General features: G+C 52.0%; 1 protein-coding gene across 4 annotated transcripts in view; it reads right to left on the bottom strand.

Moving 5' to 3' along the window:
* The window catches only part of CORO7 (coronin 7), a 58,553-nt gene that overhangs the window by 37,391 nt on the left and 5,789 nt on the right, over positions 1-15,373 (bottom strand). For all 4 annotated transcript variants that reach the window (XM_025416684.3, XM_025416683.3, XM_025416686.3 and 1 more), the window contains exons 4-6: positions 13,664-13,734; positions 13,118-13,301; positions 10,066-10,142 (exon numbers count right to left, since the gene is read on the bottom strand). In XM_025416684.3, coding sequence (XP_025272469.1) covers positions 10,066-10,142; positions 13,118-13,301; positions 13,664-13,734 — 332 coding nt within the window. The remainder of the gene's footprint in view (positions 1-10,065; positions 10,143-13,117; positions 13,302-13,663; positions 13,735-15,373) is intronic.

Genomic DNA, 15,373 nt, shown 5'->3' with positions numbered 1-15,373 from the left:
CTCAATCCGATGGCTTTGAGATCATAACCTGAGCTGAAATCAAGAGTCGGATGCTCAACTGACTGAGCCACCCAGGGAGCCCTGGAAAAGACTTTTTATTTATTTTTATTTTTTTTAAGTTTTTATGTATTTATTCATGAGAGATACAGAGAGAGAGAGAGGCAGAGACATAGGCAGAGGGAGAAGCAGGCTCCCTCTGGGGAGCCCGATGCAGGACTCGATCCCAGGACCCCAAGATCACAACCTGAAGTGAAAGCAAACACTCACCCACTGAGCTACCCCAGCGATGATGTTTTAGATACATTAAAAGTATGACCTATGAAAGAAAAAACTGGATTTCATTAAAATCAAACTTCTGGTCTACAGAGACACTGTTAAGAAAATGAAAAGACAGGCCACAGACTGGGAGAAAATATTTGCACAGCACGTATCTGAGAAAGGACTTGTATCCCAAATATACAAAGAACACTTCAAACTCAAAAAATAAGAAAACAACCCAATTTTAAAAGTGGGCAAAAGACCTGAATGAACACCCAACCAAAAAAGATACACAAGATGAAAAGTGAATACATGAAAAGAGGTTTTTAATACCATATCTCAGGGAATTAAAAACTAAAACAATTAGCACTACACACCTATTAAAATAGCTAAAACTTTAAAAAAATGATAACACCACATGCTGGCAAGATTGTGGAGTAACAAACTCTTATTTGCTGATGGGAATGCAAATGGAACAGCAACTTTAGAAGACAATCTGGAAGCTTCTTACAAAGCCAAAAATGCTCTTAGTATATGATCCAGCAATTATGCTCCTAAGTATTCATCCAAATGAGTTAGGAACTTATGCCCAGGGTGTCTGGGTAGCTCAGTCGGGGTGAAGCGTCTGCCTTCAGCTCAGGTCATGATCTCAGGGTCCTGAGATAAAGCCTTACGTGGAGACCCACGTTAAGCTCTGCCTCAGGTTCCATGCTCAGTGGAGGAGTCTGCTTGTCCCTCTCCTGCTTATGTGCATGCGTGTGTGCTCTCTCAAATAAATAAAATCTTTAAAAAAAATTATGCCCATATAAACGTTTATGGCACCTTTAAAGTTGCAAAAAACTGGAAACAATCAACATGTCTCTCAACAGCTGAACAGATAAACTGTGGTACATTCCCACAACAGAATATCATTCAGTGAGGGAAAGAAAGAGTAAGAAGCCAAACCATAAAACTCATAGAAGAAAACTTAGAAGAAAAGCTTCATGACATTGGATCTGGTAATGATTTCTTGCATAGGTCACTGAAGCAAAGACACATAAATGGGACTACATCAAACAACTTGTGTTCTGCAAAGGCTGCAATCAATGGAGTCAAAAGGCTGGGATGGGAGATGATGCTTGCAAATCATATATCTGATAAGGGTTTAAGATCCAGAATATATGAAGAATTCATAAAACAACAAACAAAATCAAATAACTCTAAAAAATGGGCAAAGGACCTGAACAAATATTTCTCCCAAAGTATACAAATGGCTAGCAAACATACAAAAAGATGTTCGTCATCCAAGGAATGCAAATTATTATTATTATTATTTTTTATTTACGATAGTCACAGAGAGAGGGAGAGAGGCAGAGACACAGGCAGAGGGAGAAGCAGGCTCCATGCACCGGGAGCCCGACGTGGGATTCGATCCCGGGTCTCCAGGATCGCGCCCTGGGCCAAAGGCAGGCGCCAAACCGCTGCGCCACCCAGGGATCCCAAGGAATGCAAATTAAAACCAAGATGAGGTATCATCTCACATCCATTAGGATGGCTACTATTGGGATCCCTGGGTGGCGCAGCGGTTTGGCGCCTGCCTTTGGCCCAGGGCGTGATCCTGGAGACCCGGAATCGAATCCCACGTCGGGCTCCCGGTGCATGGAGCCTGCTTCTCCCTCTGCCTGTGTCTCTGCCTCTCTCTCTCTCTGTAACTATCATAAATAAATAAAAATTAAAAAAAAATAAAAAAAAAGGATGGCTACTATTAAAAACTCGGGGAACAAGCGTTGGCGAGGGTATGGAAAAGTTGGAGCCCTCCTGTACTGTTGGTGGGAATGTAAAATGGTGCGGCTGCTGTGGAAAACAGGCTGGCAGTTCCTCAAAAAAGTAAAAATAGAATTACCTTATGATCCAGCAATTCCACTTCTGAGTACATACCCAAAAGAAGCAAGAAGAGGGTCACAACTAGCACATCAATGTGCATTATTCTCATTAGTATCCACAGCACTCACAGCAGCATCATGCACAAGAGCCAGAGGTGGGGGCAACCCAAGTATCCGCTGACAGAGGAGCGGGTACACAGAATGTGGTATACACACACGATGGATTCAGCCTGAAAACAGAAATCCTGTCACATGCTACAACACAGATGAACCTTGAGGACATTATGGTAAATGAAATAAGCCATCAGGGCAGCCCTGGTGGCTCAGTGGTTTAGCGCTGCCTGCAGCCCAGGGTGTGATCCTGGAGACCCTGGATCGAGTCCCACATCGGGCTCTCAGAATGGAGCCTGCTTCTCCCTCTGCCTGTGTCTCTGCCTCTCTCTCTCTCCTCTCTGTGTATTCTCATGAATAAATAAATAAAAATCTTAAAAAAATAATAAATGAAATAAGCCATCACAAAAGGACAAAGAGTCCATGATTCCACCTACACGAGCTATATAATGTAGTCAAAACCACAGATATGGAGGGTAGAATGGTGTTGACTGAGGGCAGGGGAAAGGGGAAAAGGGAGTTGTTGTTTAATGGGTAGGGGGTCTCAGTTCAGGAGATCTGTTTCACAATGACCTAAGTAAATTTAACATCCCTGTATACATAAAAACAGTTAAGACGGCAAATGTTATGATGCGTTTTTAACCACCATAACGAAATAGCTGTCAGTCCACAATAAGACAGAAGACCCATAAATGCACATTACTAAGTGAAAGAGGCCAATCTGGAAAGGCTACATATTGTAGGATTCCAACTATATGACATTAGGGAAAAGGCAAATCTCATGGAGACAGCAAAAAGTCAGCGGTTGCCAGTGGTCTGGGAGAGGGAGGAAGGAATGGAGGGGTGAAATACAGGGCACTTTTAGGGCGGAGAGGTTATTCTGCACAATGCTGTAATGTGGGTACATGATGTGGTGCATTTGTTAAAACCCCTACAATGCAGCCCCAAAGGTGAAGCCTAATGTAAACTCTGGCCTTTAGTTACTGTAGCAATATTGGTCTAACTATAACAAATGCACCACACCAACCAGCAGGGCACCAGATGGGGAGGAGGGACATGGGAACTCCTGGTACCACCTGCTCAGTATCTGCCTGGTTCCTGCCCAGGTGCTTGGGATGCAGAGCTAGCAAACAGTCCCTGCTGAGTACTGGACTCCGCAATGTACAGGCAGTCACAGGGAACTTCAGGGAGAAACTCAGGCCCGAGATGAATCTCCAAGGACAAGCAGAGCCTGCACCGGGAAGAGAAAGGTATTCAAAGGAAGTGAAAATGCATGAACAAAGATGTGGAAACAGGAACTTGCTGACACGTGACATGAAGGGGAAGGCAAGGCCATGCAAGAAGCCTAGATGGTGGGAATGGAGGGGGCAGTGGGCGAGTGCACAACTGGACAAGAGGGGGGCCTCCCTTGGCAGATCAGTCCCAGGTCTTCCTGACACACCTGGTGGGGTCCCAGGGTTCTTGGGTCACTCCTGACAAAGTCTTCCCTGGCGGCAGCTTACTGAGCACCTGCTATGTGCCAGGTGGGAAGCAGGCACAGTCTGGAACTAGCCATGCAGCAGCACCATTCCACGCCACTGCACAGCTGGGTTCAGGAGGATGCTGTTTTGAGACAGAAGAGGACAGTGAGGCACACAGGACAGAAACAGACAGAAAGAACAGTGAAACACAGAGAGAGGTGGAGAGGAATGGAGAGAAACATGGGACAGAGAGAGGACAACCAGAGATCGAGGACAGAGACAAGGAAGTGAGAGGCAGAGAACAGGGAAAGACAGCAGATCTTGAGAGATGATGAGGTAAGAGAGAATGCCTCCGGGGGTGCCTAGCCGGCTCAGTCAGTGAGTGTTGATCTCGGAGTCCTGAGTGCGAGCCCCACACTGGGTGTAGGAGTACGTGGAAATAAAGTATTGAAAGACAGAGAAAGAGAGACTACCTCCTGGCAGGGAGGGCCACTTTCACATAAGTGACGGAGTCAGTAGAGAGCCAAATGGCCTGGGTTTAGATTCCAACTCCATCACTCATGAGCTCCGTGACCCGGGCAAACCCCTGAGCCCTCAGTAGGAAGAGGACAACTGATGGCAGCACCTTTTACAGGTCAAAGTCCCAATTCTTGCCACATGGGTACAGCCTGAAAGCAGCCGGGCCAGCATATGCAGAAGTTCAACACTGGATCCACACCAGGGGTCACGCTGGGCACCAGAGGCTGGGCCATGGCAGGGGGAGTGGCCCTGGGCTGCGGAGGTGCACGCACTCCCGGGCTCACAGGCACAAGCACACCAGCAGAGTGGGAGCTTAGCGGGCTGCCATCTGTGAGGTCGGGGCGCCCCCTAGCAGCTGCCTGCACCTTCCCGTAGCTGGAGGAGCTGAGAGGGAAGTGCCAAGGGGCTTCTGCGGGGCCAGAGGGGGGCTTCAGGGGTCCTGGGAGGCAGATCCAGAGAGCCAGGTGGGAGATGGTGTGAAGAGGGGGAGGCCCTGAGAGGAAGCAGAGAGTTGCCACACCCCTACTCAACCCAGGCAGCCCTGTGTGGAACCCCAGAGCCCAGCCTGCAATCCCTGGCAGAGCAGAGCTCAGGCTCCCTGCTGCCAAGGGCAGGCCCACTCCCTGGCTCCCCCAACATGCTCAGGACAAACCCATGGGCACCTTCTCCTGAGCTTTAGTCATGAGGGTGGCCTCTCCTTCTGCACCATTCTCCAAAGGTTAGGAGTGTGGCACCTATCTAGCCAGCGCTGACAGGTCAGAGTGGAGGTCACACCCTGCTGGGACAGTGTCCCCTAAAGGATGTCACCCCCAGACAACAGCCTTGTAAGGTCCTCTGTCCCCACAGGTAGAGCACCTGCCCCTCCTGTGAGGATGCTGCTGTCATCCACTTGGGGCTGCTCTACCATTGGGGAACCTAGCTCCAGGAACAGCACAGGTGGGGGGCAAGGGAGGGCTCCACTCCACAGACCCACTCAGGAAATCCGTGTTTCCTCCCTACGACTTTGGCTTCTCTGGGTCTAGAGGGGATGAGAGAGCTCCACTGGACTGACCTGTGGCCTCATCACACTTATTCTTCCTCAGGGGACACCTGCAGGCAAGAAGCTGAGCCATCACATCAACAGGAGGTGGCAGACAGAACGGGGCATTGCGCACCTGGGTAACTGGGTGGTAAACGGGGCTCAGCTCCCTGGGGAGGAGGGGCTGGACAGCTCCCGCACACGCCCTCAGTAGACCCTCTGCATGAAGTCCCCAGACCTGACACCCTCTTCCCCACGCTCTAGGTCCTCTTCCCTGGTCCACATACCCTCCTGGGAAGTCACTCCCACCTCCTCCCTGTCCACGCTGTTACCTAGTCACCACGGCCTGATGCCTGCACTGCCCTTTCTCCTGGGGGCTGCAACACTCCTCACAGTCTCCCCATGTCCCCTCCTGTCCCACCCCACAGCACCATTCAGCCACCCACCCCCATGCTGTGCCCCCCACACCATGCCCACTGCTTTCTTTTGGCCTTGTACTCGCCCTCAGTCCACCCACCTCCCTCTCTGCCTGCAGTTGCCTGCAGCTGCTTTTGCTGACACTCCTCACCTGGCTGCCTAACTGGTAGAAACCCAGGGCAACATCCCTATATCCTAATCCATCTCTTTGTAGCTGCATCAAAACCAGAATCAACTATGCTAGGCCATGAGCTCTGTGGAAGGATGGTGCCTCTCTACTCCACGGGAAGGGATCCATGTCAAGCCTCTAGACATCTGACCTCAGACATCCTACCTGGTTCTGGGGTGAGGGACAGGGAACAGAAAATACAAGACCCAGAGGAGCCACATCTCTCCAGGCTACAGCCTGGACTGGAGCTGGAAGCTGCAGCTCTTAGGTGAAGGGCCATCCAGGTCATACCTGCAGGCCAGAGGTAGGCAGTTGCTGGGAACCCCCCTTCACCGGTCAGCAGTCTGGCCTTGCAGCTAGAGAGAGCTCTAACAGAGGTGGCCCCAGCTTGCCCTGAGCCCCACAGCTAGCTTCCTTCCTCCCTCTCCAGGGCCATGCCCCACACAGGCTGGCCTGTACAAGGGCCACTAAGGCCACCAGTCCCCGCTCAGAACATTCATACAGAACATTCATACACCTGCCCCTCCTGTGAGGATGCTGCCGTCATCCACTTGGGGCTGCTCTCCCATTGGGGAAACCAATGCACCTTCCTTCCACCCCCCTACCACAGCCACCAGCTATCATGGGGCTGCAGATCTGATCCCTTCAGGTACCTACCAGGGCTGTAAGGCCAGAGAAGGACAGGCAGCTCAGAGCTTGGGCCCTGCCTCAATGGCCAGGACTTTCACCTCTGGAACCAATACTCCTACTGCCCTTATTTTTCAGGGGAGGAGCAGCAGGCTAGGACCAGACTGCTCATCTACACACAAATCTCCTCCCAAAGCCCAGCCTAGAAACCACAACCTCCAGGGGAGCTGCCATTACTCCTCTAGAAAACAGCTGCTAAAATCTATCAACCACCTTACAAACCTTCAAACCTAGAAGCTAGCAACATCCCTTGTAAAAATCTAGATCAGGGTTGAGCAAGCTAAAGCCCACAGGCCAAATCAGCCAAATTCAACTTGAGACATGATTCAGCAAATATAGTTTTACTGCCACGTGGACACACCCACCCACTTACATTTTGTCTGTGGCTGCTTCCTTGTTACAAGGTGGCACCGACAGAGACAGTGTGGCCTGCAAAACCCAAAGTATTTACTATCTTACTATCTCGTCCTTCATGGAAGTTGCTCTAAGCTAAGTCACATTGACAACAAAAAACAAAAAGCAAAACAAAACAAAAAAAGAAACAAAATCTGTATACAAATATATTCAGTTGTTACAAGTTATCTAAAACGTACACTGGTGGGCAGCCCGGGTGGCTCAGCGGTTTGGTGCTGCCTTCAGCCCAGGGCCTGATCCTGGAAACCCGGGATAGTTCCGCATCCGGCTCCCTGCGTGGAGCCTGCTTCTCCCTCTGCCTGTGTCTCTGCCTCTCTCATGAATAAATAAATAAACTCTTTTTTTTTAAATTACACTGGTAAATTTATATGATAAAATATTCTGTACATTGTTCAGTTACTGATAAACTGGAAAAAATATTTATCGTGCTGAATAGAAAATGGAGAGTAGAATAACCTGGAAAGCATGATCTCCACATACAGAGAAAGAGAGAAGAAAGAAAGAAAGGAAAAGCTCAGAGAGAAAGATGTCAAAATAGTGACTGGTATGGTCCCTGGGTGGGAGGATCACAGGTGATTTTTTTTCTTTACTTTTCTACTGCTTTCCCAAATTTTTAAAACAAGCACAAACTACTATACCTTGATCACCATAAAGTAAGAACTTCCCGTGAGCATCTCCTTCCACCTTCCTCCTTCCCTCCCTCCATGTCTCCTCCTCTGCACCTCCTCACACAGCAGCGAAGGGTGTGGAAATGAAGGGCACAGAGGGCTTCTCATTGGAGGGGGAGGTCACAGCCCAGAACGCTGTCCAGCTGGTGCTTCAGCCAAGAATGCCTGTCCCCTTCTCCTCAGTGAGGGGAGGCCTGACCTCACTGTCCCTAGGAAGCTGTGCTCACCAGCGTGGAGCCCCAGCAAGTGAACCACACTGCACTACGTGACCACCTTGCCCTCCACCAGGGGCTCCTTGGAGGTTGGCAGCCCCGTGGACCCCGGAGCACATGCCAATGGCTGGAACCAACTGTTTGATGAACCAAATGGGGAAAAAAGGCTGATTTAAAACATTGGAGTTGGGGGGAGCCTGGGTGGCTCAGTTGGTTGAGTGTCCAACTCTTTTTTTTTTAAGATTTTATTTATTTATTCATGAGAGACAGAGAGAGAGAGAGAGAGAGAGAGAGGGAGGCAGAGACACAAGCAGAGGGAGAACCAGGCTCCCTGTGGGGAGCCCGATGTGGGACTCGATCCCAGGTCTCCAGGATCATGCCCTGGGCTGAAGGCAGAGCTAAACCGCTGAGCCACCTGGCCTGCTCTAAAATAAATCTTTAAAAAATTCTGGGAGGGATTCCTGGATGGCTCAGCAGTTGGGCGCCTGGCTTCAGCCCAGGGCATGATCCTGGAGTCCCGGGATCGAGTCCCGCATTGGGCTCCCTGCATGGAGCCTGTTTCTCCCTCTGCCTGTGTCTCTGCCTCTCTCTCTCTCTCTCTCTCTGTGTGTGTGTCTTTCATGAATAAATTGTAAAAAATCTTTTAAAAACAAAACAAAAAAATCTGGGAAGTGGGGCTTCTAAGAAAGCAGAGAAGAGAAATTTGGAAAGAGGATCCTCAAAGTATGCAGACCCCATGTTTTCTCCCTCAGAGAAGCCCTTGGTGCCCTCTGACTCCCCCAGCCAGCTCCCAAAGGAGTCCTTGCAGGCTCCCATGGCCTCCCATCCTGCAGGTGTGGCTCCAGGAGGCAGCACATCCCTACAGATCCCGAAGCTCATGGATCTCCCCAAATCCAACAGATAAGAGTTATTCACTGCTCAGCAGATTGTTTCTGGTGTTCCCAGCCACTTCCCTCGGGGACCCTGTCACCCTGGGCTCAGGGCATAGACCTCCAGCCCTGTCTCGGCTTCCCTTCTGCCACAGAGTGGCTCCTTTTGTCTCCTGCACAGGTTCTGAGCTCACTCTACCACTCTCCCCTCATTCCCTTCTCTCCCACTTGGGGTCACCCCTATTTCTCCCAGCAGGTACCCTGTAACACAGATGGCACCTACACTTCTACCCAGCTCAGACTCAGGCCCAGACCTTCTGTCCACGGACTCAACTGATGCCTCCACTGGACAAAGGCCCAGGTCCCTCCAGTCCAACAGGCCTAGAATTATCCTTAGAAGCACCCTGTCTGCACGGCAGGCTTCCCCTCCAACCAACAACCCAGGAACCAGCCTCCTGAACCCCTAAACCTCACCCTAGCCCACCACCAACGCCCTGCTCTCCCCTCCCCATCCCTCAAGCCTCTCAGTATCACCCCTGGCTGAGGATGATCCTATCTCCCCCAAGAGGTGTCTTACCCTCCCTTCTAGATACAGCCCATCCCCGCAATGCTTTTGTCCACACTGCAACTGGGGAGCTTTCAAAATACAAATCTGCTCACCTCATGCCACAGCCTGCCCCTCCCTGGCTTTAGAGACCCCAGGACTCCTGCCACTTCTAAGGTAACAAGCATAACCCTGTGCATGTGACTCCAGCCTTGCACCACTGCTCTCTGCATCCAGCCCCTTCTGGGTCCACATCTGTTGCTACTCTGCCCTGTTCTCCCTACCCAACCCCAGTAACTCGCCCTTCAGAGCCCCTGCCTGAGGCCAAGCCTCCTGGCCTCTCAACCAGCTCAGAGCTCCTCATGTTCCTCTCAGAACCCGTGTCACAGCTCATACTTAATCTTTTCATCTGTAAGATCCCTTGGCCCATGTTGGCTACTCTCACCAGCAAGAGACCAGGTGAGCATAGGGCCTGGCATTAGGGAGGACCTGAGGCCTGCCAACTGAATGTAGGGGCAGCACAATGCCCCGTGTAAGGGGCGTTGCTCAACACAACCTCCAGAAAGGACAGTAGTATGAACGAAGCACAAAGGATGAGGCTGGCTGAGGACGGAGGGGAGCTGAATACACAAACCGGAGCCCAGGGGTGCTAGCATGGGGCTTAACTTGAAGCCCTAATAGGGTCCCAATACCCTGGTACTGAGGGGGTGTAGGGGCTTCCAGATGCAGGTGTGAAGCAGAAAGTGTGAGGACAGCCAGGGCCATGCGCTCCTCAGCACCAGAGCCCTGCACAGAGCCGGGCACATCTCAGTCCCTACTGTAGGCACTTACCCAAGGCTCAGGGCCCAGCTGCTTACCTTGCATATTGTGCCCAGCAGAGCTCCGTCCCGGCTCCAGACGGCAGCCTGCACTAGGTCCCCATGGGCCGCCAGCTCTGTAGAGAAGCAGCCAAGGTCAGGAGGGGGTCCAGGGTCTCCCCACCCTATCCTGGGCAGTGGGGGCACCAGGGAAATGGGCGCAGGAAGGCCCGGCTTGGGGCTTGGGGTAATGCCCAGGACAGTGGCAGTAGCTGCAAGTGTCTGTCTCTGGCAGGAGGACCAAGGGCAGCGTCTCCTTCCAGACATGCTGCACTACAGCCGGACTCCTTCCTTTAGCCCTGCCTTCATCAGGCCATGCTTCTACTCAAGTCTTCTCAGGCTCCCTGCTTCTTGCTCAGCCTGGCTCACTTCCCACCCAGGCTTACCCCCAGTCACTCACCAACACACCCCAACTGAGTCACACCAGCCCATGGCTGAGCCACACACATTCCCACCATAGGCCTCTGCAAGGGCCATCCCTGCTCCTCCCCCCAGTGTGACAGTTTTAAAACATGTCCACGGGGCACCTGGATGGCTCAGTCTGTGAAGCATCTGCCTTTGGCTCAGGTCATGATCCCAGGGTGCTGGGATTGAGTCTCACGTCAGGTTCCCTGCTCAGCGGGGAACCTGCTTCCCCCTCTGCCTCTAACTCTTTTTCTCTCATGAGTTAAAAAACAAACAAAAATTAAAAAAAAAAAAACACGTTCACAAATTATTTGATGCTCATCCTATTATAGGTTGAATTGTCTCTCTGCAAAAAAAAAAAAAAAAAAAAAAATTGTCTCTCTGCAAAAAAGATGCTGGGATGCGTGGCCGGCAATGTCGGAAAAGCATGTGACTTCTTGATCTTGGGGTCATGAGTTTGAGCCCCACAACGGGAATAGAGATTACTTAAAAATAAATAAACTTAAAAACAAAAAGATGCTGTCACCCTAATCCTCAGCACCCGTTCTATAACATTATTTGGAAATAGGGTCTTCGTAGATCAACTTAACCTGATACAGTTAGGGTGGGTCCTAGCCAAGTAGGACTAGTCCTTATGAAAAGGGGAGTTCGGACACAGAGTCAGATGTGCAAAGAAAATAGATGATGTGAAGACACGAAGAAGACACCATGTACAAGCCAAGGGACGCCTGGGGCTTCAGGAGTGAGGAGCGAGGCCTGGAACAGGCTCCCTCAAGTCCCTCAGAAGGTCCCAGCTCCATCCCAACACCTGGTTTCAGACTTCTGATCTCCAGGCTGTGAGACAGCAAGTTTCTGTTATTTGAAGCCATGGAGCTTGTGGTGCTTCATTACAGCAGCCCTAGGGATCTAATGCACAGAATGCAGAGCCTAACTCACCTCCTCTTGAGTGTGAGAACTGAGTAACTTGTTTCTAACAGAGTCTGGTGTAAGTGGGGGCATGTGACTTCCAACGTTGGGCCAGAAAAGTCACTGCCCTTCTTCCCTGCTCCTTCCCCTGTGGATGGTCCAGGGAGGCAGACAGAGGCCAAGCTGTGGGGAGATGGGGGATAAGGGGGGCACTCAGGCAGAGGCCCCATGCAGGGACTGAGGCATGTCTGTGTCTGCCAACCCTTTGAGAAGTTGAGCCTCCTGCCCCAGTCAATTCTTCAGGTGAGGAAGCAGCCTCACAACACTGAGCCAGAACCACCCAGCAAAGCAGCTCCCAAATCTCTGACCCTCAGAAGTGATGATGTGATAAATGCTCATAATTGTTTTAAGCCTCTACGTTCTGTAATAATCTGCTCCACAGCAGCAGATGACCACTTTGCCCAGGCTTACAAGCCTAGGATTCACCCCAGCCCTGTGCCCACCTGCTCTGCAGCCAGGGCCCAATGGTTTAACCTCATCTGTGACAGGAGAATGGCAGTGCTGCCCGGTGGAACTGATATGCTGAGGGGAGCAGCATGCCCTCAGCACAGTGCCAGGCCTGAGAGGGCTTGAGACACAGCAGTTACAGCTGGGTGACCACCTAATGACAGGTGACCCTCACCTCTGCTGGAAAGCTCAGGCCAGTCTCCTTGAAGGCACCAGGAGCTCTCTGTGGGTAGCTCACACTACTGAAGGCCCTCGGTTGGCCTCTTGGTCCCAGCCCCAGAGGTGGGGACCTCACTTCGGTGAGCCTGGCCCACCCTGGATGTTCTGGATGGCCCTATGAGATAAGGTCATGCTTCAACTCTCGGAGCCTCGTGTTTTAGCCCTAAAAATCAGGTGAACGTGTCAGGGCCTTGGTAGAAAAGACCCTGTGACGTCACCACAGAACATCAGGGCTCCACGTGGGTCACAGGGTCATAACCATTCACTGAGGAATCTGACCCAAAGCTGTCACCAACTATGTGTGGTCTGAATGTCTGTGCCCCCCACATGTTGAAGTCTCACTCCCACTGTGATGGTGTCTAGAGGCGGGGCCTCTGGGAGGTGATTAGGTCATGAGGTTGAAGCCTCAGGATGCTGATCAGGCCCAGAGAGCTCCTTTGTCCCTCCTGCCACGTGAGGACACAGCTCCAGGACAGCCATCTGTGACCCGGGAAAGAGGCTGTCACCAAGCACTAAATCTGCCAGCACCCTGACCTTGGAGGTCCAGGCTTCCGAACCACGAGCAATGAATTCCTGTTGTTTGTAAGCCGCCCAGATGTGGGTGTGGGTTGGAGCAGCCAGACTTGGAACACACTAAGACAGACTCAGTCATGAAAATGACAGGAGAAGCCTGGGGGAGGGGCTGCAAGAGAGCAAAATCCTCGTCTGGCAGAAAGGCAGCCAGAAGTTTGTTTTCAAAACCGAAGTGACATACAACTCAAGAAATAACAGTATAAGGAAGGTACTTAGACATACGGAGGAAAAACAACTTCACGAAACGACAACAGATGCCTACAGGAAGTGGGCAGGGATGCAGCGTCTGTAGTCAGTTAAGCTAGAATCTTACAACCTTTCATACCACGTACACGTAAGACTTGAACGCGTGTTTTAAAATTCACATTATGGAAAACACAAAGAAAAGGAGCGCCGTCCAGACGGGGGCTGCCCAGGGAGGGGTGGCCAGTGCAGCCTGTACCTGTGAGGGCCTGATGCTTGGCTACATCCCAGACCTTCACAGCCATGCCCGCTGCACTCGCCAGGACACCGTCCGCAGTGGGATGGAAGTGCAGCACCTCCACCTGGACCGGCTCAGGGCCCAGCACCAGCCCGGGCACCGAGGGCAGTGCCTGGCCAGAGGCGGGCAGTCGCCACAGTTTCACCTATGGGGAAAAAGCAAGGCCGTGAGCCCTGGGCTGCCCCAGCCCCAGGTGTTATACTTGGGCATGGGGGCTGTGTATTCCACGTGAGGAAAGGCAGGGTAACGCAGCCCAGGATTGAGGGGTGTAATTAGGGGGGAGGGGAGCGCAGCCACAGGATGGGAGCTCTGCTCCATCTCCTCCAGCATCCCACACCACCCCAGCCCTGCTCTCCGCAGGTAGCCAAACAGTAGAACAGCAAGTCTGGACCACAGGGGAGCCAGTGTGGGCCGAGGAACAGAGAATCTGGGCTAGCCTGGCTCTGGAGGCCTGGGTGGAGGGCAGTGGGAGGGACATTGAGCAGCTCGTCCAGCAGCTCCACTCACCGTCCTGTCGGCTGAGCCCGTGGCCAGGAGGAAGTCATCAAAGGGAGAGAAGTCCAAGTCCGTGACCAGGTCTGTGGGAGAGGAACAGCTGACACAGGCCTGGCAAGAACTCACCAGAACTTTGTTTTCCAGCCCAATATCCTATCTCCCCAAGGTGCAGAACCACAGCCCAGGATTTCAGAGGTGGGGATAACTGCCTACACAGTGGCAGTCTGAAAGTCCACAAGGAAAGGCACTTCTGGAAATCCCTGCCTGTGACACACAAAGGCCCTGGCATCGGGAAGTCAGCACAGTGAGAGGCAGGAAGCTCCTCAAATTACCAAGCACCTGAATTTGCCCAAAATCCAGAGCCCAATGCAGGACCTGGCATGCAAATGTGTGAATGAATGCAAGTGCCAGGCCTGCTCTGGACCCACGAAGGGTTCACAAACTGGACAAATGCCACCCAGCCCTAACAGACCCTCAGCACCCACATAAGGAGACACACACACACACAGACATCTCTGCAGATGTGTTAAGAGGTAGGCCGACCATGAGGACTCCAAGGTCAGGGCTCAGGGCAGCTTCATAGAGGAAGCACGGTGAGCCCTGGGGAGTATGAAGGACTAGAACAGGTTAGGACAACAGGGAAGCAGGCGTTTGGGTGACACAGCCAAGCTAGGAGTTCTCCCCCTCAAATCCCCACCAGGGCTGACACTCAGGCCTAAGTGTACCTGACCCCTGCCTTAGAGGGAATTCTCTCTTAGGGGAATTAAAGCAGGAATTGGAAGTGCCTAGTGACACGGCACCTCAGGGACTGGCCTGGGTGGAGGGCAGCCAGCTGGGAGGAAGCCGTCAGCTCCCATGCCAGGACCTTCCTAAGGCCTGCATGTCCAGCTGCTCCTTTGGATTTGGAAACTCCCCAGGCCTTCAGCTCTGGAAGCTCTCCTATAAATCCCCTTTTGGCTAAAGACATCTGGACTTGGTCTCAGTTCTTCACAACCCAAGAATCTGAACTGCTCAGCTCTGGAAGGCCAGGAGAGGGAGACAAGGGCACACAGAGTGAGCCACAGCCTAGAGAAAGAGGAAACCTGTTTCCTGAAACCACCAGGGGGTGAAGGAGGTCAGGGCTCAGTGTGTGTGGGGGGGGTGGCAGGGAGTTGTGAGCATGATGGCCAGGCTTACATCACCAGAGCAAGGAGCATAGTGATTATCCCTGCTGCCTGCCTCCTCGGAGGGGGTCAAGCAGGTATATTTTCCTCTCAGGGCAGAACCAGACTGGCCATCCTGGAGGGAAGGGAAGGGGAGGGAAGGGGAGGGGAGGGGAGGGGAGGGGAGGGGAGGGGAAGGGAAGGGAAGGGAAGGGAAGGGAAGGGAAGGGAAGGGAAGGGAAGGGAAGGGGCAGATGAAGACAGGCACGCCCTGGGACAGCCCTGACCTGGACTCCTGGAGCTCCTGCCACCCTGCCTGTGGGCTGTACATGGGACTAAATCTCAAACCATTATGGTAAGTGAAAGATGCCAGATTTGAAAGACTATGTGTAGTATAATTCCATTTCTGCAAAATGTCCAGAAATGGCCAGGCAATGGATCAGAAGCTGGCAAACATTTTCTGTGAAGAGTGAGACAGTAAGTACTTTAGGGTTTAATGGCCATACGGTTTCTGTCACAACTCTTTGACTGTAGTTGCTGGGAGAAAGCAGTCACGGGCTGAATGTCAATGAAGAAGCAT

This window comes from Canis lupus, chromosome 6, assembly GCF_003254725.2.
Source record: "Canis lupus dingo isolate Sandy chromosome 6, ASM325472v2, whole genome shotgun sequence".
In the NCBI taxonomy this organism is placed as follows: Eukaryota; Metazoa; Chordata; class Mammalia; order Carnivora; family Canidae; genus Canis; species Canis lupus.
This window is presented reverse-complemented; position numbering and strand designations above follow the sequence as displayed.